The sequence below is a fragment of the Lepidochelys olivacea genome (assembly GCF_965140295.1).
Source record: "Lepidochelys olivacea isolate rLepOli2 genome assembly, chromosome: 11".
Classification (NCBI taxonomy): domain Eukaryota; kingdom Metazoa; phylum Chordata; order Testudines; family Cheloniidae; genus Lepidochelys; species Lepidochelys olivacea.
The window spans coordinates 36202024-36227607 of NC_140421.1; the positions used below are offsets into that span (position 1 = coordinate 36202024).

Genomic DNA, 25584 nt, shown 5'->3' on the forward strand with positions numbered 1-25584 from the left:
CCTCCAATTTGTCTAGGTCCTTCTGTATCCTATCCCTCCCCTCCAGCGTATCTCCTAAATAACTTTCAGGATCTGGACCTACAAACCTGTTTCACAACCCTGTTTACCCTCACATTTGCTGATGAAGTCAACTGGAGTTGAGGATGATCAGGACCCTACTGGACTGAGGCCACAGTTGGATTCTGTCAAAGATAGATTGTAGTTTTCCACTTACCTGAAACCATTCTGTATACAATACTGGAGGAACACAAAGATCTTAAACTTGATCTTTAACTTTACATTGAATTAATCTCTATTAGACAAAGTTTGACAACATATTTCACATACTACCAGACATTTATACTGACAATACATACATGGTCCAGCAGACCAGGTCTCTCAGATGAGACACCACAATACCCATTAGAGGAACTGGATGTTTGCCTTGGGGCATTGAAATATAATGAGCTAAAAATTTATCCATTCTCCAAACTGTGTTAACCTGATTTCATTTAATAACTGGATGGAAATACCCATTTCTCTAAAACTGTAGAGTTGACTACCCTTCATGCAATTTTGTAGCAGATACTACTGGTTTGTGCTGGTAGGGTTTAAAAAAAACAAACCAAGTAACCATACGGACATTTTTGTGGTTCATGTTTATTCTGCACACATTACAAAATCCTTCTCTATGCTTCTGGCAAAGCTGACCAGCTCATCAGAAAGGTACTGCCTTATAGAACAAAAGAAAACTAATAATTAACTATTAAGTGGTATTCCTTTCATTGCTGGATAAATTTAATTGTAAGCTAATTGCGTTAGCATTTGAGTATGGATTAAATTAGTCTCCTTGTGCAATGTTACTACTAAGCACGGGGAATTGATACTGCGGTAGCTTTGCATGTTTTGGCAGGGAGATTTCCTTACACCTGTGAAGCAGCAGAGAGGGAGAAGTCGGTAACCAAGGCTGGTATTTTTGGCAGACCAAAGATTACCTCACAGTCAGCTAAAACAGATAGGTAGAGTAAGGCTTGATTGGGAAAAACTTTGAAGTCAAGCACAAAATGTTTGTGTGTGATGTGGTAGAAGACAGCGAGTGTCGCTGGTGTGACAGGAAGTGGCTAGTGAGATGATCAGAGTGACAGCAACATTTTCAATGGACTTGAGTGGGGCAAAGTGACAATAGTTGAGGTTGGAAAGGAACAGGTTGTAGTAGTTAAACCACAAAATGAGCAAGGCTTGGATGAAAGTTTCTGCAGCTTAATCAGAGAGGAGACGTCAAATCTTGGAAACATGCAAGAAATTTAGCATGATTTGGACATGGCTCGGAGAGGACCATATAAATAGATACCAAGACCAGAAAGGACTATTGTGGTAATCTAATCTGACCTCCTGTAGAATGTAGGCTGTAGAATTTCTCCAAAATAATTCCTAGAGCATATATTTTTAAAAATCCAATCTTGATTTAAAAATTGCTAGTGATGGATAATTTACCAAAGCTGTTCCAGTAGTTAATTACCTTCACTGTTAAAAATGTACACCTTATTTCCAGTCTGAGTTTACCTAGTTTCAGCTACCAGCCCTTGGATCATGTTATACCTTTTTCTGCTAGACTGAAGAGCGCCATAAATATTTGTTCCCATGTAGATACTTATAGACTGTAATCAAGTCATCCTTTAACCTTCTCTGTTAAGCTAAATAAATAGAGGTTCTCGGCTCTATTACTAAAAGGCATATTTTCTAATCTTTCAAATCATTCCTGTGGTTATTCTCTGAATCCTCTACATGTCAACATCCTTCTTGAACTGTTGACACCAGAAGTGGACACAGTATTCCAGCAATGGTCACACCAGTACCAAACACAGAAGAAAAAACCTTCTCTACTCACACAGAAATTTCCCTGTTCATGCATTCAAGGATTGCATTAGCCTTTTGAGGGCAGCATCAGACTGGGAGCTCATGTTCAGCTGATTATTCACCATGACCCCAAAACTTTTTCAGACTCATTGCTTTCCAGAACAGGGTCCCCCACCCTGTAACTGGTATCCATATTAACTGCAGATAGACTATACTACAGAATTTCTGCAGTGACTTTAGGGAAATGACTGATGGCCCCAATCCTACAATAAGCAGATGTCAATTGAAGTGGAGAGCACTTAGTACCTTACCAAAGGTGTTCAGCATGTTGCAGGATTACTGCAGGAATCTATTTCATAATTCTCCCTTGTGTTAAATCACATCATATCAATATTCTGTATTGTCAGTTGATAACATTATGCAGTGTGACATTTTGGGTCAAAGGTGGTAATAATGCCCCTTTTACTAATCTGAATTCATGGGTCACAGTATTTCATGACTTGCACAGCTTCGATACAGATAAGTGTATAGTGTAGGAAAAGAAGGAATTGTAGTTTGTGTAAAGCTATTAGCAGAACAGTACTTAATTTTAAATTATGGCATCCATATCATCTGACTTTCCTTGCTTCGTATTTTTATGCCTGGGAGAACCTCAACTTCAGATATATTCTTTTTCTAAAGTAAAAACTGTGCTGTACACAGTAATATGCCCCTTTATTGGCGGGGAGGGGGGCGGTAAGAGGGGAAGACTTTTTGTAGTTTTGTTACCAACATGGACATTTAACAGTTTTTACTGGTCAACTTGCTAAGCATCACAAAGCTATTTATTTTCTACTTTTTGTAAATTTTAAATACATTAAGTCTCATATCATATTAGCACAGTGTCATCAGGACACCATTAAATTAAACAGGATACCACGGCAGCATCATATCCAGCAATCTGTTGACTGGATACATGAACAAGCAAATCAGAAATGGAATATGGGTATGTATTCTCCCCATCAGTTCTTTTTAAACTGAAGCTATTAAATTCTTCAGGCAAGCAAAGAATAACTGAGCACACAAAAATGATAGAAAGATTAATAAATACCGATAACTGCTGACTTAAAAGCTTTTCATCAGCAGTAGGCTGAGGGAATACAAAGCAGGCAATAACTACCTGAGTATAATGAATTGGGTGCTGAGGGAATCAAGATGACAAAACAGAGAACGTTCCTTTTATTGAAAAGTCTAAACAAAATCAGATACAAATTTAGCAATAGGGCAGAATATAAACTGCTAAGATACATAAAGTCATTCTTTGCCAAGAGATAGCAGAAGTCAGGGCCTTTCAAGTTGAGCAACACTGGGGATGTGTATTTTCTTAGTGCAACTTATTTATTTCCACTCTATACAGCAGTCCAGGAATAGAGGTAGGTCACAAAAGCATGCAGGCAATTCCTCTCTTCAGTAATTTCAGCCAAAACACCAATACCTGGCTCTCATGGAGTAATTCTGTCCTAAAAATCAACTCTGGGTAGGGAGCTTAAGGCAGTGTGTAAACTCCCCTGATTCTTTCAACAGCTTCCCACCTTCCCCACAAAGAAGCTACATTACAAAATTAACTACAGTATAAAGATTTCTTCAGAGACTGAACAGTGCTCACACAATAAGAAAAACAACTTGTAAAAAACTATGTGTAACAACATCTAGTGCCTTCTACCATAATAGTAAACTTGTGGGTTAAAAGTTTTGATTGAAATTGTTTTTCAAGCAATAAGGACAGTGGGCAAAATCTTCAAACCTGGATGCCTAAATTAGGTCCTACATCCTGATCAGAAGTCACCTGGTTTTCTTTTGAAGTCAATGGGACTTGCAGGTGGGCTCAGCAATTCTGAAAATCAGACCACTCCTGTTTAGCTGTCTAGATATGGATTTCAAAACCTAACTTATGCATTGAGGTTTGAAAGTGTTGAGCAGTATCAAAGCATCTCTGGCTGAGGTAGCATAAAGACCTTAAGATAATGAAAACACAGATTGAGCCAAGAAGGTGATCAAACTATTTGATCTGGATGGAAAACACAAGTGCTCAGCAATAAAATGGGGAGCCAGGCTCATCCTTCACATTATTTACAAGTGAATTCTTAGTTGACTAGTCTTCTATCGACCTTGATATAAACCCTCTAAGTGGAAGTGCGCTTGGGCATTTATAGGATTCTGCCATTTGTTTCAGACAGGGTAGAGTTCTGCTGAACAAATGGAATGTACTGAAGAGAGACATGGAATTTGAGATTTCAGTTCACTAGCAGAACTCCATGGGGAAGATCAGACAGCACCTGCTGAAACTACAGCATTATCACCATCAGGTTTCATAAGCAATAAGTTCACTTATTAATTTAAGGTAAGTTATGATTCCTGTAAATTACAATTTCTATTCTGTCAATCTCATAGTGATGGTTTTAAAAGCAGGCTATCTCTTCGAGTCATCTTAAAAAATACCAATGCTATTTTATTCATATAAAATCCTTTTAATAAAAACACAGCAAACAACCTTGTAATTCACTATTCAATAGAGAACCAACACAGTCTGGGCACAACAAAAATCCCACTTAAACCCTATTTTGAGTATTTAAATGCACAAGTCTTGCATTTGAATTGGTCCTCTGCCCGAAGGTGATTTTCACTCTAATACACTAGATACACTACAAATCACAGACAACATTCACAGGGCTATCCCCACTTCTCAGCAAAAATTTAATAGCAGAGTGCTATGGTTAGGTCTCTTAATAATATAGTTTCAGAGCTTTTAGAAAATATACTAGAGTACGTTTACTAGTATTCTGTGAAGAGTTACCAAAAGTAATTAAAACTAAAACTCCATTTGTTAAAGGACTAGAGAAAGTACACTTTGGATATGTCTACACTACGAAATTAGGTTGAATTTATGGAAGTCGGTTTTTTAGAAATTGGTTTTATATATTCGAGTGTGTGTGTCCCCACAGAAAATGCTCTAAGTGCATTAACTCAGCGGAGCGCTTCCACAGTACCGAGGCTAGAGTCGACTTCCGGAGTGTTGCACTGTGGGTAGCTATCCCAGAGTTCCCGCAGTCTCCGCTGCCCATTGGAATTCTGGGTTGAGATCCCAATGCCTGATGGGGCTAAAACATTGTCGCGGGTGGTTCTGGGTACATATTGTCAGGCCCCCGTTCCTTCCCTCCCTCCGTGAAAGCAAGGGCAGACTATCGTTTCGCGCCTTTTTTCCCTGAGTTACCTGTGCAGATGCCATACCACGGCAAGCACGGAGCCCGCTCAGGTAACCGTCACCGTATGTCTCCTGGGTGGTGGTAGACGTGGTACTGCATTGCTACACAGCAGCAGCAACCCATTGCCTTGTGGCAGCAGACGGTGCAATAGGACTGGTAGCCGTCATCGTCATGTCCGAGGTGCTCCTGGTCACCTCTGTGAGGTCGATCAGGAGTGCCTGGGCAGACATGGGCGCAGGGACTAAATTTGGAGTGACTTGACCAGGTCATTCTCTTTAGTCCTGCAGTCAGTCCTATTGAACCATCTTATGGTGAGCAGGCAGGTGATACGGATTGCTAGCAGTCCTATTGCATCATCTTCTGCCGGGCAGGTAAGAGATGAGGCTGGCTAGCAGTCCTATTGTACTATCTTCTGCCGAGCAGCCATGAGATGTGGATGGCATGCAGTCCTTCTGCACCGTCTGCTGCCAGCCAAAGATGTAAAAGATAGATGGAGTGTATCAAAACAAGAAATAGACCAGATTTGTTTTGTACTCATTTGCAAACCCTCCGCCCGCCCCCGTCTAGGGGACTCATTCCTCTAGGTCACACTCCAGTCACTCACAGTGAAGGTGCAGCGAGATAAATCTAGCCATGTATCAATCAGAGGCCAGACTAACCTCCTTGTTCCAATAAGAACAATAACTTAGGTGCACCATTTCTTATTGGAACCCTCCGCGAAGTCCTGCCTGAAATACTCCTTGATGTAAAGCCACCCCCTTTGTTGATTTTAACTCCCTGTAAGACAACCCTGTAAGCCATGTCGTCAGTCGCCCCTCCCTGCATCAGAGCAACGGCAAACAATCGTGCATCTGAGTTAAGAGTGCTGTCCAGAGCAGTCACAATGGAGCACTCTGGGATAGCTCCCGGAGGCCAATACCGTCGAATTGTGTCCACAGTACCCCAAATTCGACCCAGCAAGGCCGATGTAAGCGCTAATCCACTTGTCGGGGTGGAGTAAGGAAATCGATTTTAAGAGCCCATTAAGTCAAAATAAAGGGCTTCATCGTGTGGACGGGTGCAGGTTTACATCGATTTAACGCTGCTAAATTTGACCTAAAGTCCTAGTGTAGACCAGGGCTTTGAGATGCCTAATTTATGTTTTTTAATTGTATTTGATTACTAATTTGCTAATTTGCAAAATTACATCCTTAGCATTGATTTTTGAGTTATTCATCCAATTTAGTGAGGCTCTACTGAATAGTCAGGTTTGATGTAATGCACTTTAAAGCATTTCACAATCTTAAAAGTCAAAGCTTAATTCTCATCTAGAAAAAGACAATAGCATAAAACACGATACACAAATATAGTTGTACAGTTTAAGATTCTTAGTCAGTATGAAAACATAAGAGGACTCTGTCCCAGTCATACTTAAAGTAGTATGGACTGACTGACAGGCCCTTTAGACTCAGAACTGGCAAGTTAGCTAAAAAGGCGGAAGTGTACTGTTGTAAAGAGAGGCATTATGAGGGAAGCAGTAGAACATTTCTTTTCCATGGCTACATTCTTGGGGATGCAAGATAGTCATAACAAATCCAACTGTCATCACTAACACACCAACAGTAAGAATCAGGCCGGATATGAGGTTATCTGAATGGTTCCATCTCTCTTCAGACAGCTTCAGATAACATGCTGTTGGGATGATAAAAACAAGTGGCGTAGCACTGAGAATCCCCTGGGAGGAGGAAACAAAAAAACCCATAAGCGCACATATTCACATCTCCAGCACAAAACAAACATTTATAATTAGTTTATAGTTAAATGGTTGTAATTAGATCTGTGCAAAAAGTTTCCTATGAAATGAAACTAGAATAGTAGCTTTTCTTCAGGGTGGTTTCAATCATCAAAACCCAAATAGATTGCAAAGGAATCTGCACTATAATTTGAAATGTCTCAGGATGAAGGAAACAGTTACAACTTACTCATTTTACTGTAACAGGGTGAAATTTTACCCTACATTAACTTGCTTTCTATTAAGCCAAAATTACATGAAAAATGTCAGCTCCAGAAGTACAGTATATCCCACATTTTGAATAGCTTTGAAATATTTTATCATATGAAATATTTAGGAACATTTCCTCACAGGCTTTTAGAAAAAATGTAAAGGGGCAGTATTATTCATTAATCCTTATAGTTCTTTCATGCACTATCACAAAACACCTACTTGGATTTCCTTAAAGTTTTTACCTTTCAGTAAAACAAAGAAAAGCTCCCTGTGCATGATAAACATCAATGCAGCAGTTTAACTTGCTCCTAGCAGCTGCTCAGAATAATATTGTTGAGCAATGCCTCCAAACACAGACCCTGAGTCAGGAAACCATCCCTGTTCAGGACAACAGTTATGCATGTTGTCAAGGTTCCTTCCCTATTCTGAACTCTAGGGTACAGATGTGGGGACCTGCATGAAAGACCCCCTAAGCTTATTCTTACCAGCTTAGGTTGAAAACTTCCCCAAGGTACAAACTTTGCCTTGTACTGGAACAGTATGCTGTCACCACCAAGCATTTTAAACAAAGAACAGGGAAAGATACCACTTGGAGACGTCTTCCCACAAAATATCCCCCCCAAGCCCTACACCCCCTTTCCTGGGGAAGACTTGATAATAATCCTCACCGATTGGTACAGGTGAACACAGACCCAAACCCTTGGATCTTAAGAACAATGAAAAATCTATCATGTTCTTAAAAGAAGAATTTTATTTAAAGAAAAGGGGAAAGAATCACCTCTGTAAAATCAGGATGGTAAATACTTACAGGGTAATCAGATTCAAAACACAGAGAATCCCTCTAGGCAAAACCTTAAGTTACAAAAAGACATAAATATACATTCCCTCCAGCACAGCTTATTTTACAAGCCATTAAACCAAAGAAAATCTAACTCATTTTCTAGCTAGATTACTTACTAACTTTACAGGAGTTGTAAGGCTTGCATTCCTGATCTGTTCCCACCAAAAGCATCACACAGGCAGAAAAACCCTTTGTTCCCCGCCCCCTCTCCAGATCTGAAAGCATCTTGTCTCCTCATTTGTCATTTTGGGTCAGGTGCCAACGAGGTTACCTTAGCTTCTTAACCCTTTACAGGTGAAAGGGTTTTGCCTCTGGCCAGGAGGGATTTTATAGCACTGTATACAGAAAGGTGGTTACCTTCCCTTTACATTTATGACACGTGTGCTGAACTTTTAAGGAAACTAACTAAACGTCTAGCACATGCTTAAGTGCTGTCCTGGATAGGTACGGAGTTAAGCGTGTGATGAAGTACTTTCTTAATAAAGCACCAATGCAGGCTAAAATATTGTTGCAGCCATGCATCATTTGCTATCAGAGAGCTCTGCATTTCTGTGCATGATTTTGGAACTTGTCACTTTCTTACACACACTTTATGAGTAGTTTGCATTAATTTCAGTTAATGCAACCCATAAATTTGTTGATTATGGAGAGTGCAGGGTGTGAAGTAAATCCATACGTTAATGTGTCTTTGTTTAATTCATCTGTATTTTCTTGTTACTTATATTGTCATGCTGGGAAGTGTTATTGGCAGTCATCAGTTACAGACCAAGTAGAAGTTGATGGGTGTACTATGCACCCTTCATTCAGGCTACATGATGGAGCAATTAAATGGCCCTTTTGCTTAGTGATAGCTGAAACAACAGAAGCAATTGCCCAAGTTATGGACAACCATGGCAAGGCCTAGAAGCTACACCCTGTGCCCACGGGGTTTTCCTAGAGTCTGACTGCAAACACAGGGAATTGATTTATTGGCAGCTATATCTGTGTTTGGATTAAAAGAAGCAGAAAGCAGGGAGAAAGTGAGCTGACAGCAATTGAAGCGGTGGTGATCATAGTGCTTGGGAGGAAGTCAAGAGACACAAATTCTTTTAGGCATAATACTCAATGAGAAGGCAGACTAGGCTTTCTGAACAAGGAAACTGCTTCCTGTTTGTTTCTATGTTCAGGGAAACAGGACTTTGATGTAATCTTGTTTATTTACAAAAATGTACACAAAGAGATACCAAACTCATCTCTCAGCTTCTTCTCCCAATGGAAACAACCTGGCAAGGACTCAGATATTGGCTAACTGCATGGGCTAAAAGGGACAACATTATTATATTTATGGAACCCTTACTTATATGGAAGATTATTTCAAAACAAAAACAAAACAAAAAAGACCCCACACTTTTGAGTCCTCAGTAACTCCATGCAAGTTTATCTTCTAGTCCCAAACAATTTATTTACAAACATGGTGTAAGTATTCCATAATATATCCCAAAACATAGTCCATATCACCCCAATGTAAATAAAACTCCTCTTCCTTCTGGGGTGAAACCCTGCTCCTTCCAGCAGGGACTCCCCTAGCCTCTCTGCTGGGAGTATTCTCCTTTTACCGTTCCTCTGGTCCAGCTCTCCAACAAGGAGATGCCAGTGGGTAAGCCCCTCCACTGCTCTCCCTTCTTTCAGCCTTCTCTGGCCCTTGGCTCTGGCTTAGGGTCAGCAGGCAACTCCCTCTGCTGCTGCTCCTCCTCCTCCTCCTCCTTTCAGCCATCTGTTCCTAGCTCTTTGGCTTGGAGACACCAGCCAGCAAATCCCTCTTGCTGCTCTCCTACCTTTAGCCTTCTCCCAGGAAGCACCTCCTTTCTTTGGCAGTTGTCTTCTCCTACCTTGCTCCTGATTCACTTAGTCTGCTCTGATTCTCATTAGATCTCACCAGGACTCTTATTGGTCCCCAAATGCTGCCCTGCCCTCTTAATTGGCCCATCTGGGAACACTTGGCCTGGAACAAGAGTGCTGAGGCCAGTTTCACTTAATGGGCAAGCTACTCTGTTACACAGTCTTTAACACTTTGTGTTGTGTAAGTATTAAAGACAAGAAAAACCTTAGTATCTGTCTTTAAACTGAATTCCCGGTTTTGGAGCCTCTGCCTTCAATTTGAGGCAGTATCAGAGTCTTAGGGATGGCACTTTGCAAGAGATATATTTTCCCTCCTATGAGGTCATTTTTGGATCCCCCACACTCTGGCCTTCCCATAGTGAAGACGGTGGTGGTGGCTCAAGTGCAAAGGAAAGTCCAATAGTAGTGGAAGAAATTGGCTGCAACTGCCCTTCTGCCAGGAGCCTGACAGAAATCCAGGCTCAAAAGTCAGCAGCACTACCTGGGGCAGGGCCATGGCTAGAGGATGTAGTGACTCAATGTGAGATACCTGTAATACTACAGTAACTCTAACAATTTCCTAACGAGTGTCAACATTTTAACAGGTCCCGTTATACTCCACTGTCTTATCTAATTTGTACTTAACTACTGGTAGTCATGGCCCATAGCCATCAGCCACATCCTTTGATAAGTCTATTTCACTGTAGATTTACTCTTGAAGGTTATGAAAGTCCTCTGACTATCCAGCCTGAACTTTTCTTCCTTAGCTTCAGGACATTGTTCTTTTATCTTAACTTCTGAGGAGGTAAATAATTCCTTTCCTTCTGTGACACTGTTAACACTACACTATGTTACATTTAAAAGAATACAGTCATTTTTCAGAATTTCATTTATATTAAAGAGTGATTAGTAAATAATGGAGCATTACGTTCACTTACGTTCAGCTCTAAAACTATTCCAAGGCAATCATACACTAAAGATATGCTTGTGGCTACAGCAACAACAATTACTGTCACAGCAACATGGAGAATGGTAGTAAGGGTCCCACTGAAAAACACATTGGCAATTACCTGAAATGAAAACACAGTTTGCAACTTTACTTTGGCCCTTTATTTATTTTAACAAGCAGCATGTTTTAAATTCTATATGCTATGATTTATAATGCAACTGAAAGGAACAGTGAGAATGTTATGGCTCTCAACCATCTCAAATTCTTGACTTCAGTGAGAGGTGTCCCTCCTTTTCCAGACATTGTTTCATATTAAAATTATGCAAAAAACCCCAACATTTGACTTTGCTATATTTTCAAGACATAGTGGTGCTCTTCTCATTCACCTGATAAACACAGTGAAACCTTCTTACCATGAAGTCATTTATGAAAAGAAAAGATTTCCTACAGATTTCCCATTAATCAATTACAGTACAGTGAAACATTCCAGGACTTTCCCTCTACTTCACTATAAATCCGCTGCCCCAATCAGTTGCAACCATCTCCTGCATACTATACTTTGTGAGTCACCACACTGGAGTTCACTACATGCCAGTTCCATTACACCATACTGAGAATTTAAGCAGCAGTATTCAAGAAAACAATATTAAGTTTAAGAAATCACAAGAAAAAGCCCACTAAATGCTATAGCTAGCATGCACCAGACCATTAGGTATTGATATTTACATAAGATTAGTCAATAATTGCAATTAGGACAGATCTCTCCATATAATTTACAGATTAATCATATGATTAAAACATCATGGAAAAAGAGATAAATGTCTCACTTCTCTAGTCACAAAACATTCAATGGGGAAAGTCAGGATTATAGTGACTCCATAGCAAAACCTTCCAAATGTAGCAAGATCATCGTCTCTGCAATAGTTTTCAAATATATCTCCTAGAGAACAGTGAAAAATTAAATTATTTCAAATTAATGACAACTGTGGCTAATTATTAGTTGACATTTACACTTATGCAAATAGATAAATCACCAGAATAACTGTACACAAAAACTTGAGATTTTGTGACCCACTTTTGGAGACATAAATCAGAAAATGATGATTAGATAATCACAAATTACATTCAAAATTAACTTTCACTACCCCAACAGTAACAGCATTTTCTATTATTTCTTGTGTTCTCAAGATCATTTCCACTTGAGTATTTACGTATCTATCATACACATATTACAGGGTTAAGCCTATTGTCATCCTATTTTTTGCAGCTTTCTTTTTTAGATGACTTTGTAAAGGTGCTTCTGGTGTTTGTTTGTTTTTTTAATCGGTATGTGACACAGTTTTAGAAAGAAAAACATTTGGTTAAAACAAACAGATTTCCTTTTTGTTATTCTTAGGACAAGAACAATCACATAAGGAAGACTAGATGGGTACAGCTAGAGAGCTGAAGTTCCTGTGTATCATATTACAGGATCTAATCTCAGCTGCAACACTATACTGGGGGATTTCAAACATTCAAAGCCCTATGTAAACATATGGATTATTAACTGGTAATTCCTTTTGCATCAGTTTACTACTATACTGCTATACAATTCAAGTAAACACCTTACCTAGTGATTATAGCAAAGGACCTGGGGAAAGGTGACCATGGGATCGAGTTCAGGCTGAATGACTAATTTACCATGGAACATGAACAAATCTTAAGACTATACCTACATGGCCTACCGGGTGATTTCCACCTCTGATTTCCATTATACTATATATGACTTGCTACTTTTAGGAGTCCAGTAGAGCTCAAGAAACAACCAGATTTGTTCTGGAGAAAGAAGAGATTGAGGGAACTGGTGAAAAAGATGGATGATGAGATGGAATTAGTGTATAATATACTATAGTGTATAGTATTTATATATATATATATACACACACACACACACACACACACACAGACAAAATGAGAAGTATGATTTTCCCAGTCCTGAAATATATATTTTTAGTCATTCTGTACTCAGCCAGTCCAGCTAGAAAGATGGGTATAAGCAATGACTAGAGTACATTGCTTTCCTGGATAAACAAATGTGGGGAGGAGGGGGAGGAAGGGAGTGAAAATCCCCTGCTCCAAGCATAGCTAAATGCTGCTGTCTGCCACAAAAAGATGAGATGATAAACCTTCTCTTACAGCTTTAAACTGGACCGTAAAAGAATTGTGAAACCACTGAAGAAATGTCTCTAAAATTGTTTGGCTGACTTGAGAAACAATGATGTATTTAACAAATTTCTTCCTCCCTTACTGCTTACCTCCTTCTTCCCATTCATTCCCAAAGACAGAGAGAGAGTGAAATCTGTTTCAAAGACAGCGAGAACCCTATGGTACATTTCTGACATTAATAATCTAGGCTGCAGTTTCAAAGAAAGTACATACCTGAGTTGTGAAAAATGAAAAATTTAAACCCTATTTAGATAGAGGATCCTCAAGGCAAAAGACGGTATGTTTTTAGGAATACTAGACAGAAAGTTGCTCCCTGCACACACCAACCTCCCTCTCTCCTCGCTACTAGAAGGGAAGCTGACTTCCCCCCCCTTCACTCTCTCAGAATGTCTCTTTTCCCCCTCAGCAACTTCCACAGAGATTTGTGTGTGTCAGTCATACCAGTTAGTGGCACCTTAACCACTTGCACTCCAGGCAATTTCATCCTGAAGGAGTGCAGATGATGGAAGTATCATTGCTCTACTCCGTCAAAATTCTGCTGGGCGCATGGGAAACAGCTCTGTTAGCCACTATAAGAGCACTGCCAGCAGAGCGTGTTGAGGGGATGTGTGGAAACTATTTAAGCTTTTATATGTACTCATCATATTTCCCCATCCACTCTGGCCATGCTCTACTCCTGGGCAGTTCTGTTTATTTTTGTGCTTTACTAATCCATGCAATCCTTCCAACAAAAGGAAGCAGTTTTGTGCTAATGTTTCTCCTTGGTGTGGACTTTCCACCAGCAGGGCTCTGCTCCTGGGTCTACACCATCTTCCACAAGCGCATAGGCCCTGGGCTGGCTTCTCACCCCACTCCCATATTTTTTGACTATTAAGTAAGAAGGATAAATCCCAGACATTCCTTTTCAAGTATAAATAAAAAGACAATGATCAGCTTGGCATTTCCTCTTCTCTCTATCCTGCAGGGAGTTAACTGAACTCAAACAAAAAGGGTGGAAAGTGTCAGAAGGCCAAGCCTTAAAAATAGATGTGTAGAGTATCTTACCTTCTGTGTAACCGGTAAATGTCACATATCCACATACAGCAAACAGCACACTGATAAACAGAGCGAGTGAGACAGACACATGAGTGATGCGAGACCAGTTACTCAGAGTGGGTTCTTCCAAAGAGCCATAGATTAAAAAGCTGTTATGATGGCAAACGAATGCTGAAACACACATGGCAATTAAAAAACAAACATACGTTTCATTAAAAATAACAATTTTGTACCATGCTAAGCTTGTGGACTCCAGGGCAGGAAAATATAGCACAGTTTAAATCAATTCATTATTATAAATACAAATGAAGGATGCAGTGCATGGCAAACATCAAATGACTTCACATTTTGGATATTTATCTCATTCTACGTGGGTCTCCGCCTTCCACTCAGCCGTATGATTCTGACTTCTCATCCCCTACAATGCCACCTGGCTCTCCCCTGCCAACCCCAGACACAGCTTCCTGCTCACAATTCCACTTCAATGTCCAGTGCCTCCTTCTGGTGCTCCCCTCAGGTTTACACCATGACCCACAACAACTACTTAGATTTCTGGAGCCTAAACTACCACTTGATCCTGTCTGGGGCTTCTCTGTTAACTGTGCCCCAGAATGTACAGATGAAAAAATCCAGAGGATGTGACATTTCCCACTCTGGGACGACAGGCATGTTGTGCAGTAACAAACAATAGGAAGACCCCAGAGTATCAGCACACTAGAGCCTACAGAGGGATATCAGAACAGTGGGAATAGAAGTTAGAGTGGGGACTATGCATATCAGAGGATATTTATCCAAACCTGAATAAAGGTTTAATTCTGGCTAATGGAAAAAGATTAGGGCTAGCTCTAATTTTGCCTAAACCAGCTTAACACTATGGTAAAAACTTAAAAGGAAAATGCATATGCCATGCAGGTCCAATCGTAAAGTAAAATTATTTAAACCATTAGGGCTGACTGCAGATTGAGAAGAGATGTTCAGACACACACACACACACTTACCAAATGACATTACCCCAATGGCTTGTATTGCATTAGACTTTGCAAATATCCAGGCAGACTCTGTTTTGGGTCTAAAACAGAAATTAGTTTTAACTGAAAGTCCCCTAAAGGTGATCGATGATTAAAATTATTTTAAAATACTACATATAACACAGTAAGACTAGGCAGATCCTTCTGAAAAAAACTCCTTTGCACATTAGATCATGATGCTTTGGTAATAAAATGCTTGTCATTCAGAGATATCCCTTTCCCCCCTTGTATTTATAAAAATATCATTTCTGGGAGTGCTTATGGCAATGATGTGCCAGAACTTTTAATGAATAGTTCTGGTATTGAAACTTAAAAAAAAAAAATTACCACATCCAAAGAAGTGGCACACCTGGAAATGGCAATCAGGACAGTGAAGGCCATGGTGCTGACCCCATATGGGGTCAGGTTAACCAAATAACACCTTAGATCTCTACTCTGAATATTAAGGGGCAGATTTTTCCTCTGGATCTGCACATGTAGATCCTGAGGATTTCAATGGGATCTCCACATTTGTTCCTAGGGCTTTAGTCCAAGTGGGACAAATTCTGCCCTCGTTCACATTTGTGCAACCCACTGTCCCAAATAGGTCTGTTCTTCAGGGAATGATATTCCCTCTGGTACGGAAGGTTTAGCACATCCTTAAATTTGTTTCTTACCACAGGGCTCTGGGGAAGTACAACTAGAACAGTCCTGCATGTGGAGGAGTTTAGGGTAGGATAAGGAAGGAGCCAAGGGATTCCGTATTATGTGTCTCCAATCAACCCCACACAAGTGGTGTGGAAGAACTGCAGTGACCGTATGCCAAAGCAGCAGCCAGCTGGGACAAAGGAGAACTGCTGGAGCCCTGGTTGGTAGATTCTGGTGGATTTTTGGTCCCTCCTCCCCTTATACACTGCCCCTTCTCCCCTAAATTTACTCCAATTTTATGCAGAGGAATTACATTTCATTCTAGGGGCTTGTCAAAACATGAGATTTTTCCAGATATACTTACACAGTTAAACTGCAATAGCTAAATTGATATAACTCCCCATGTGAACACTCTTATTCAGGAATAAGGGTACTTTTTTCAGTTTAGCTTGAACTGCTTCCAAAGCAACATAAGCTAAAACAAACAAAAATGCACTCTTTTATTCTGGTAGAAGGGTCTGCATAGGGAGTTAAATTCACCTCACGAATAAGTCCCCATGGAGGCAAACCCTAAGTGTATGTACTGAAATAATCAACAGTCAAACAGAACAGTTTCCACTACATGAATTCATGTCTGACCTGTTGTCTCTGGGCTGCAGTTACCATTTTGATTTATGTATTTTTTAAATTGTGCATAATTTTATCATCTTATTATACAGAGTCTTGACAGTCTAAACAGCTGTCAATCTCCATTTTAAAATATACTCAGGGAATGATGGCAGAACGCAGCTTAGATTAAGGCCCAGAAACAAAAATTGGCAACAAACTTTGTTAAATCAGATCCAGAGTTTGATACATGAAATTCCATCCTGTAAAATGAATTTAGATGCTCCATATACATTGATGCACACTCTGGGGAAACGGAGAAGCAAGAACACCCTTTTTCTAAGATGCAATCTGTTCACATACCAGATGGCAGCTGTATGCCAACTGAGCACTTCTTTTACAGAAGTTCTACAGAACAGACAAAATGGCATTACAGTGGAGAATGCTGCCATACAGCTAGCTGCTGCTAATTTTGCTTGCTTCAATTTCCACTTTGTTTTGAGGGGAAGCTGCTGCCACCTGCTGCCTCAGCTGCTGTACTCTTCCTTCACTGCAAAACAGCATGTCACAACCATCACACCACCTCTGTCTCTCTCTCCCCCTCTCTGTTACTAAGTCAGCTCTTTCAAGCCACACTTTCCTTGGCACTTTAGATATTATTGCTGCCAAACTTTTAAACCCTTTCAAAACAGATTTATTTAATTTTTTTTGTTCATTCTCTCCTCCCCATTCATTATCTTCCGATTTCTTGAGAGGTGTCGGGCTTTCCCTAAGAACAGATTTTAATAACAGCATTGACCTGATTATTCCAGCCTCTCTATATAAAAATGCTGGGGTAATTTATAAATTATATTCCTTTACTATTAAATTCATATCGACCAAATAGTAAAATCTTCATTTTCCATCTTAGAAATATGGCTTATTAGATCCACCTGCATATTTGGCCCTGATTCAGAAAAGTATCCCTATTCATGACAGCACTTAAACTTGAAGTGAAAGGGTTTTAAGCATATTCTTAACTGTAAGTATATGTTGAAATTCTGTTCTCTATCAAGACCTATATACATATTTTATTAGAACTGGCTCAAGCTGAGCTCTTGGTTCACAGGGACAGCGTACAGTCTTTACTACAGTACTGGGTTTTTTTTAAGGATTTCAGATTGTTTTTTCAGCTGAGAACTGGGAAGAACAACAGTTGAGGTTGAGAGAAAAAGGAAGTTCTGTGGACGAAGGAGGCTAAGCATATTCCAGCCTTTATATCCTTGTTTATATTAGCTTGTTTGGGGAACTCTCCCCCAGCTTTACTACTACCTGCTCTGAGTGGGCTGAGATAACAGAACAGCAAAAGCACCCGTGCTCTATCTGCATTTGTGCTTCCACAACTGCTACCACTGCTGGGGCTGCACTGCTCATAAAGGAATGGCAAGACGTTAGCCTGAGGCAGACATAGCTTAAGTGAGCAATAATCTATTATAAAAATAAGCAGATAGTATACATAAGAGAAGTAAAGAAATGGCTTTCAAATGTAAACAAATAAATGTATTTATTGATATGAGTAGTAGCAGTACTGGGTTCTGAGGCCTATTAGTATAATTCAAGGACTATATTAAGATCATGCCTGTAAACAAGAACACTGAGACCAAAAATCAATGAGCGAAAACTGGTGTGTCAGAAATTAGGCCATGGTGGACAAAATCATGAGGGAATGGGCTCACCCACTACTCCCTTTTTGATTCCTTAAAGAAAGACTTAGGGAGAAAAATTGTCTCCTAGAGCAGTAGTTCTCAACTCGCGGTCCAGGGCTCACAACCTGGTTTCAAGGGGCCTGCTAAGCAGAGTCAGCGTTAGACTCACTGGGGCCCAGGGCAGAAAGCCAAAGCCCACTGCATGGGTCTGAAGCCCTGGGTCCTGCCACCCAGGGCTGAAGCTCAAGCCTGAGCAAAGTAGCTTTGCAGGGGCCCCGGGCAACTGCCCTGCTTGCTACCCCCTAACACTGGCCCTGACTTTTGTATGCAGAAAATCAGTTATTGTGGCACAGGTGAGCCGTGGAGTTTTTATAGCTTGTTGGGGCGGGATGGGATGTCTCAGAAAGAAAAAGGTTGAGAATCTCAGTACTAGAGCAAGCTTCGCCATCATGGCTGCCAGACCCACCATCTCCTGGGGCCCCAGGCCTTTCTCATCCTGATCCTGAGAGCTGTCCTGACCAGAACGGGCCAGAGAGAGAGACCCAGGTGACATTGCCACTTCTACTGGCTTCACACCACCTGGGATGTGAGACTCTCTCCCCTTCCCCGCCCCAATGTTTCCTTTTCCTTCCCCACCTTAATTTTTTTTCCAATCTTCTTTTGCCTTCTGTTTAATAAAAGTCTGCCTTAGGCAGCCAAGACTGCATATTCTGCAATACTGCTGTAAGCCTGTGACCAGAAAGACAGCTAAAAGCAATGTCCTGTAACAGCCAGATGCTGGTACAAATTTGCCAGGTTTCACAGTAGCTGATAAGACTGTGTGTTGTGCCTGTGTTTTTCCAGCAGTCAGATTGCAAGTGAAAGTCAATACCAGAGACAGAAGGTGCATTTTCTATCTCTGTTTTTCTGTTCTGTCCCCTCTTGCATGTGTTCATCTTGTTTTGTCTTTAAGGAAATGAAATCAGACTTTAACAGCAGCAGGAACTGCAGCAGCTCCAGCCTATCTCAACTCCTCCCCCAAAAAAGGACACAAATTACTATCTGAGACATTGTCAGTTGAGAGTTTTTTCCCTTCTAAAAACTCTCTCCAGCTAAAGGTTAAAGGGCCATTATTACAATGAAGGCTTTATTTAATACTTTACATTTCAAATGCTCTGTTTTTCCTTCTTTTCTGTATCTTTAATGAAGGATTAAAAGGATTTTTAATGGTGTGTTTGGTCTCTATATACAAACCCCAAATCTTGTTAAAAACTGTTTAATGTTGGACAGAGACAAGGTCTTGTTAACACTTTTGACTCTTCGGGTGCCTTTATTCCATCTAAATTAATACAGCGACACATCACAGAACTGCTACGCTATTAAGCCTGATTGGTTCTCTCTGAACAGGAGAAAAACTCAGGACCTTAACTGCAATAGTATTTCAGGTCAGGATGAGGTATATTGGAGATAAGGTAGGAGCAAGATTACTGGGAACAGGGTTGCTCTGTTCCTTGCCATCAGATACATGCTCATGAAACAAATAAAAGATAATCACAAAATTTATCAATTATTTAAAAACAGCCACCACAACTGAAGCTAAGATATACCAACTAAAGCCAAGCTATTGAAAAATTAATGCCTATATTCTGTCTAAATGCATGCCTTAGTGGTGGGGAGAAAAACAGATGAGGCTTTAGTTGGGCTTTATTTTCATTGATATATGTTAATCTAAGAGAATTTTGATTTGTACAAATATAAAACATAATTCTTTTTTAAAAAAATTGAATCAGTTTCATCCTTTGTTCAACACTGACAATTTCAAATCAGGGACACCAGCAATTAAATTAGACATAGCTATTCATTGCTGGCCAGTTTATTAAATATGGTACATTTATTAAAGCACTCTAACATATTGAAATGGAAATGGATTAACAATATTTAAAACTAAACCACGATAGCATTGTAACAATTTAGTTCTATTGCAACTGGAGGTCATATTTTTTCCAGTACACAGACATGGAGAAAACTAATTTATATTATCCTTTGACAGAATTGTGTACTCAAAAAGAATTTGTGAAATCTTTCTAACCAAGATTTATGATCCTAAAACCCTTTCCATTATAATATTAATGGTAGGTTGTGACAGACTGACAATTTCCTGCAATATCCTGAATGGACTTTATTGACTTAAATTAAATGTTATTGAATAGGATTAATACCTTTGGGTCAAGTGTATTAAAAATAAAATTGCATATGTGTTGTTGTGAAATTGTATGTATTTCCAGGGGAACGGTAAATGGGAGAACTGCAGTGGGTGAGTAGGCAAATTCACTCAGATTGTAATATCTCCAGAGAAACCCAGCCCTGGAAAAGTGAACATGTATGAGCTCAAACTAGATTCTCCATGGACTAACAGACAAAACAAGGGGTCTTGGATAAATAGCCTGGTTTTAAACTGGGTTAGGGCCTTCTTCCTGATTCAGCAAAATGGTCCATGGAGGACCCCAATCCTTAGGGTAGGGTTGGAGGGTCTGGGTGCTTGTTCTGAGCTAAAGCTATGATAAACCAGTAATCACAAGGAATAAGCCTTGGGTGAGGGTTTGAAGGACTGTTCCTGCCAGAATCCATGCTAGGGTTAGGGTTAGCGCTGGTAAACTTATTAGCATGTGTGTAGGCAGTGGTGACCTGGAGCCAATTTTCACCGGTTCGCTAGAACCGGTTGTTAAATTTAGAAGCCCTTTTAGAACCAATTGTTCCTCGAGGGACAACCAGCCCCCGAGCACCCATGGAGTTGGTGCCTAAGGCACCACTTTTGATGTGATCAGTGGGGGGAGCGGCCACTCCCCCTGCTCCCCCCCAGCTACGCTACCCTGCCCCTAGGAGCCAGAGGGACCTGCCGGATGCTTCCTGGGAGCTGCCCCCGGTAAGCAATGCCAGGACTCCCTACCTCGCCCCCCGGCAGGTCCCTCTGGCTCTTAGGGGCAGGGTGGGCACCCACTACGGTGTCGCACGAGACCCTCCTGTCTGGTTCTGAGGTCAGTCAGGGGACAGCGGAGGGGGATGGATGGGGCAGGGGTTTCGGGGGGGGGGGGGACATGACCTCCTCGTGGGGTGAGTAGGGAACCGGTTGTTAAGATTTTGGCAGCTCATCACTGTGTGTTGGTTCTTTTATTGTTTTTAATACATTTTCTCTGTAATACTTTTTACCTTAAGACTAAAGTAGGCTTGCACAGGAAGTGCTATGTTGTACCTCTGTAGCAATTCACCTCTTAACTAAAGAGAAAGCAAGAAGGTGTCCTGGGGTAACCTCTCTGTGCTGGGAATAACACAGTTAAGGCAGGGAACTGTGCAGCCTGGAAATACCCCAGTCAGAAGGGAGAGTGGAGAGACAACAGCAAAATCTGAGGGAGGGTGCCTTTGTTGGAAATAAGCCTGAGGGGAATAGAGGGGCAGTTGCCCTGAATTGTGAGACAGGTTATATTTCTATAATATCTTATGAGTTAACTGAGCATTTAAAATGCAACCAGAAAAAGAAAATAATGGTTTTAATACCACTGACATTTAAAAATTATTGTAAAGCTCAAGCTGATTTGAAAATGGCTGTAAAAGGCCTTCATCACCACATGCATTTCTTTGCATGAACATTTTTAAATTAAATAGAGTTTTTTACAACTATGTAAAACTCCTGTAATTCTGAACTTCAGTTACGGGGTTCTGAATAGAGATGTCTAAAGAGTCAATCTTTTAAAAGTAAGAATACTCAAGAGTCTGCAGGAGTGCTGGAACAATTTGTATAGTGGGGGTGCTGAGAGCCACTGAACCAAACTGTAAACCATGTACATGCTGGAAGTTACTTCAAACCATGTACCCTACCGCACCCTCAGCACTCCTAGTTCCAGCACCTATGAGAGACTGAGTACCTGCTGTTAATAACTGGACTGTGTATTAATGACATGAAACACTAACTGCTCTAACTGAAACATAATCATCTAGTCTGGATATGTGACACCAAACTGAGATTGTGCTATTTGGGAATAACTGCACAAAAGTAAAATCCTTAAACCTAACTGTACTCAGGAAGCGTATCCTATCCTATATTCTTAGAGTAAACCACCAAACCTCTCAGTACTGGAAGAGAACTTAATAACCACAGTTTGCACTACCTAATTTCCACATAGTATCCATACAACGCAATATCACACATTCAAAATTATATATATTATATCCCTTAACATTTTCCTTAACATGTAAATTAGGAATGGAAAGAATGTATCACTCAATTAAGTTGATTTTTCTGTTTTCATAGGAAGCATTATGATGTCTGTCCCTTTTGGGACACATTCGTCAATCTATTCCTGAACTGGAGTTTAAAAAGCAGAAACTCAGTAGCAGTACAAAAACACTGAGCTGTATAAGCAAACACTAATTGTGATGTCTAGTGCATTGACAGATTGAAAGCCAGGAGCTCTGGAATTCTAATTCCACCTCTTACATTCATTCCCTCTATCTCAGTGGGGGATGAAAACTATGCAGGTTTTAGCAACCTTCATGGAACTTAAAGGGAGGACAAGTTGGAAGAGTTTTGAAGAGCACCAAGAAGTCAGTCTGTGTGCATAAGGATAGCTGCAGATACAATGCCTTGAAAAATAGTTCTCTTAGTAAAAAGCTAGTTTAGTTTTAGAAACATGGAGTCTGGCATCCAATACGTTAAATAGTTTCTTCTTTGAAAGAAAGAGTGGAGGGGCTTAAATGGAAATTGAAGTGAAAGGCCACGGAAGCTAGCATAGAGAAACACTAAAAGTAACAACAATCACAAGGAGAAAAGGCTGTCTGACAGCCAGGACAGGAGGGAGGTGGAACATGAAGGACGACAGATGCATCAAGCAAGAGTACAAGTTGTAAGAAGAGCAGCAAGGAAAAATGTAGGGGGCCATTTAGCCCTGATACCTGCAGCAAAAATAGGAGAGGATTAAACTGAAAGAGATCCTAAGCAGTGGATGTATTGTATTGGGAAAGCAGTGGATGTATTGTTTCTTGACTTTAGCAAAGCTTTTGACACGGTCTCCCATAGTATTCTTGTCAGCAAGTTAAGGAAGTATGGGCTGGATGAATGCACTATAAGGTGGGTAGAAAGCTGGCTAGATTGTCGGGCTCAACGGGTAGTGATCAATGGCTCCATGTCTAGTTGGCAGCCGGTATCAAGTGGAGTGCCCCAAAGGTCGGTCCTGGGGCCGGTTTTATTCAATATCTTCATAAATGATCTGGAGGATGGTGTGGATTGCACTCTCAGCAAATTTGCGGATGATACTAAACTGGGAGGAGTGGTAGATACGCTGGAGGGGAGGGATAGGATACAGAAGGACCTAGACAAATTGGAGGATTGGGCCAAAAGAAATCTGATGAGGTTCAATAAGGATAAGTGCAGGGTCCTGCACTTAGGACGGAAGAACCCAATGCACAGCTACAGACTAGGGACCGAATGGCTAGGCAGCAGTTCTGCGGAAAAGGACCTAGGGGGGACAGTGGACGAGAAGCTGGATATGAGTCAGCAGTGTGCCCTTGTTGCCAAGAAGGCCAATGGCATTTTGGGATGTATAAGTAGGGGCATAGCGAGCAGATCGAGGGACGTGATCGTTCCCCTCTATTCGACATTGGTGAGGCCTCATCTGGAGTACTGTGTCCAGTTTTGGGCCCCACACTTCAAGAAGGATGTGGATAAATTGGAGAGAGTCCAGCGAAGGGCAACAAAAATGATTAGGGGTCTGGAACACATGACTTATGAGGACAGGCTGAGGGAGCTGGGATTGTTTAGCCTGCAGAAGAGAAGAATGAGGGGGGATTTGATAGCTGCTTTCAACTACCTGAAAGGGGGTTCCAAAGAGGATGGCTCTAGACTGTTCTCAATGGTAGCAGATGACAGAACGAGGAGTAATGGTCTCAAGTTGCAGTGGGGGAGGTTTAGATTGGATATTAGGAAAAACTTTTTCACTAAGAGGGTGGTGAAACACTGGAATGCGTTACCTAGGGAGGTGGTAGAATCTCCTTCCTTAGAGGTTTTTAAGGTCAGGCTTGACAAAGCCCTGGCTGGGATGATTTAACTGGGAATTGGTCCTGCTTTGAGCAGGGGGTTGGACTAGATGACCTTCTGGGGTCCCTTCCAACCCTGATATTCTATGATTCTATTCTATGATTCTATGATTCTAAGGGAGGTTACTAGCCCAACCAACAATTAAAGAGGCCACAAATTAAATGAAGCCTACAGCAAGACAGAATTGGCAAGTAATTCTAATTGCTTATTATAGTGAGGTGTGTGGCCTGAGACGTATGTTTCCCAGATAAAGAAAGTAGGACTGTATTCAGTCTCCATGATACCAATAGAATGTATATCACAATAAAGGTGCTGGCTAATGTAAAGAATGCTGGGGAATCCCCACTGTTTGTAGTCCAGGAACAGAAAGGCTACAAATGCTGTTGTGGTGGAAGGTGCATCACATAAAGCTCTGGAGTCAGACCCAGACAAAATTGTTTGGTCACAATATGATCTGGGTCTCTTTTTGTTATTAAAAAGTTAAAGTCTCCATCACAAAATCCACTGTGGAGGGAAATCATTCTGTCTGTAACATTGTACTCTGTCAAATAAGAGACAGCGAGCCTGGCTTTTCAGAATATGGAGGGAGCAAGGTTATCTCTGATTTCAGCCCAGCCACACGCAGCAGGTATAGAGAGCTCATTGAAATGAAAAAGCATTTACAAAAGAGGAACAGGAGTCACACTTTTGTATCAGATGAGCTGAATGTTTTGCAAAGAGCAAAAGACTTCCATCTTCTTGAATGGGAGATCGGTGATAAAACTGTTATATTAAGGTGAAGATTGGCAATTATCAAGATGACTCTTCTAATGGAGCACCCAACAGCAGATGTAATTCAGGTTTGACTTCTAAATTTATAGACTTAAATTGTGGAATTCAGTTTCTGTTTTGTAGCAAAACTGTAGAATGAAATAGGGAGTGTGGAATGTTAGTTTTATGCTCTCGATTAAACTATTTCAAAAACTGTAGCCACTGAATTTAATCTGAGTCAACATTATGAAAGCTAAATTAATAATGCTCAGGTTAGCCTTTAATTTCTAATTGACAGAGGTCTTTCTGACCATCAAGGAAAATAAATAACTAATATTAAGTGACATCATCTAAAGTTCTGGCATGGCCCTACTTGAAAATAATTGGTGTATTTCCCCACTCTTTCTCAATGAACTATTTAGCAGTGCTATAAATATAGAGTGTCTTTGTTTTTACTTTTGGATTTCACTATATGGTAAAGTTACTTTGGTTATTACATGATTATTAAGGATTATTCCTACTTTCATGTTGTTTTCTTGAACACTTACTGTTTCATCACTGATCAGCTGCCAGATGCAGAATTCTCTCACAGCTACATTTATGTGCAATCTTTAGAGGTTGCTCTCAAAATTTTTGTGGTGATTTATTTATTATGCAGGCACTGACATAATGGTATTCTTTTTAAAAAAACATTAAAATGCTCTGCCTGTATAAATGGCATTACTAATTATCCCTTTTCTATCAATGTTTATTCATAATTTCATCCTTAAGACATGAAATAGCTTGATGCAATATTAATTTGTTTGAAGACTGTTACATTCTGAAGATGAGATAATCGTAACCCATTGTTGTTTTTGAATGTGTTAAAAAAT

General features: G+C 40.4%; 1 protein-coding gene across 3 annotated transcripts in view; it reads right to left on the minus strand.

Moving 5' to 3' along the window:
- Positions 1-3031: 3031 nt before the first annotated feature.
- Positions 3032-25584, minus strand: part of SLC38A11 (solute carrier family 38 member 11) — a 47656-nt gene continuing 25103 nt past the window's right edge. For all 3 annotated transcript variants that reach the window (XM_084643438.1, XM_084643437.1, XM_084643436.1), the window contains 5 exons: positions 14948-15018; positions 13959-14120; positions 11537-11649; positions 10699-10830; positions 3032-6792 (listed from right to left, as the gene is read on the minus strand). In XM_084643438.1, the coding sequence (XP_084499564.1) occupies positions 6544-6792; positions 10699-10830; positions 11537-11649; positions 13959-14120; positions 14948-15018 (727 nt within the window). In that variant the 3' untranslated portion in view covers positions 3032-6543. The remainder of the gene's footprint in view (positions 6793-10698; positions 10831-11536; positions 11650-13958; positions 14121-14947; positions 15019-25584) is intronic.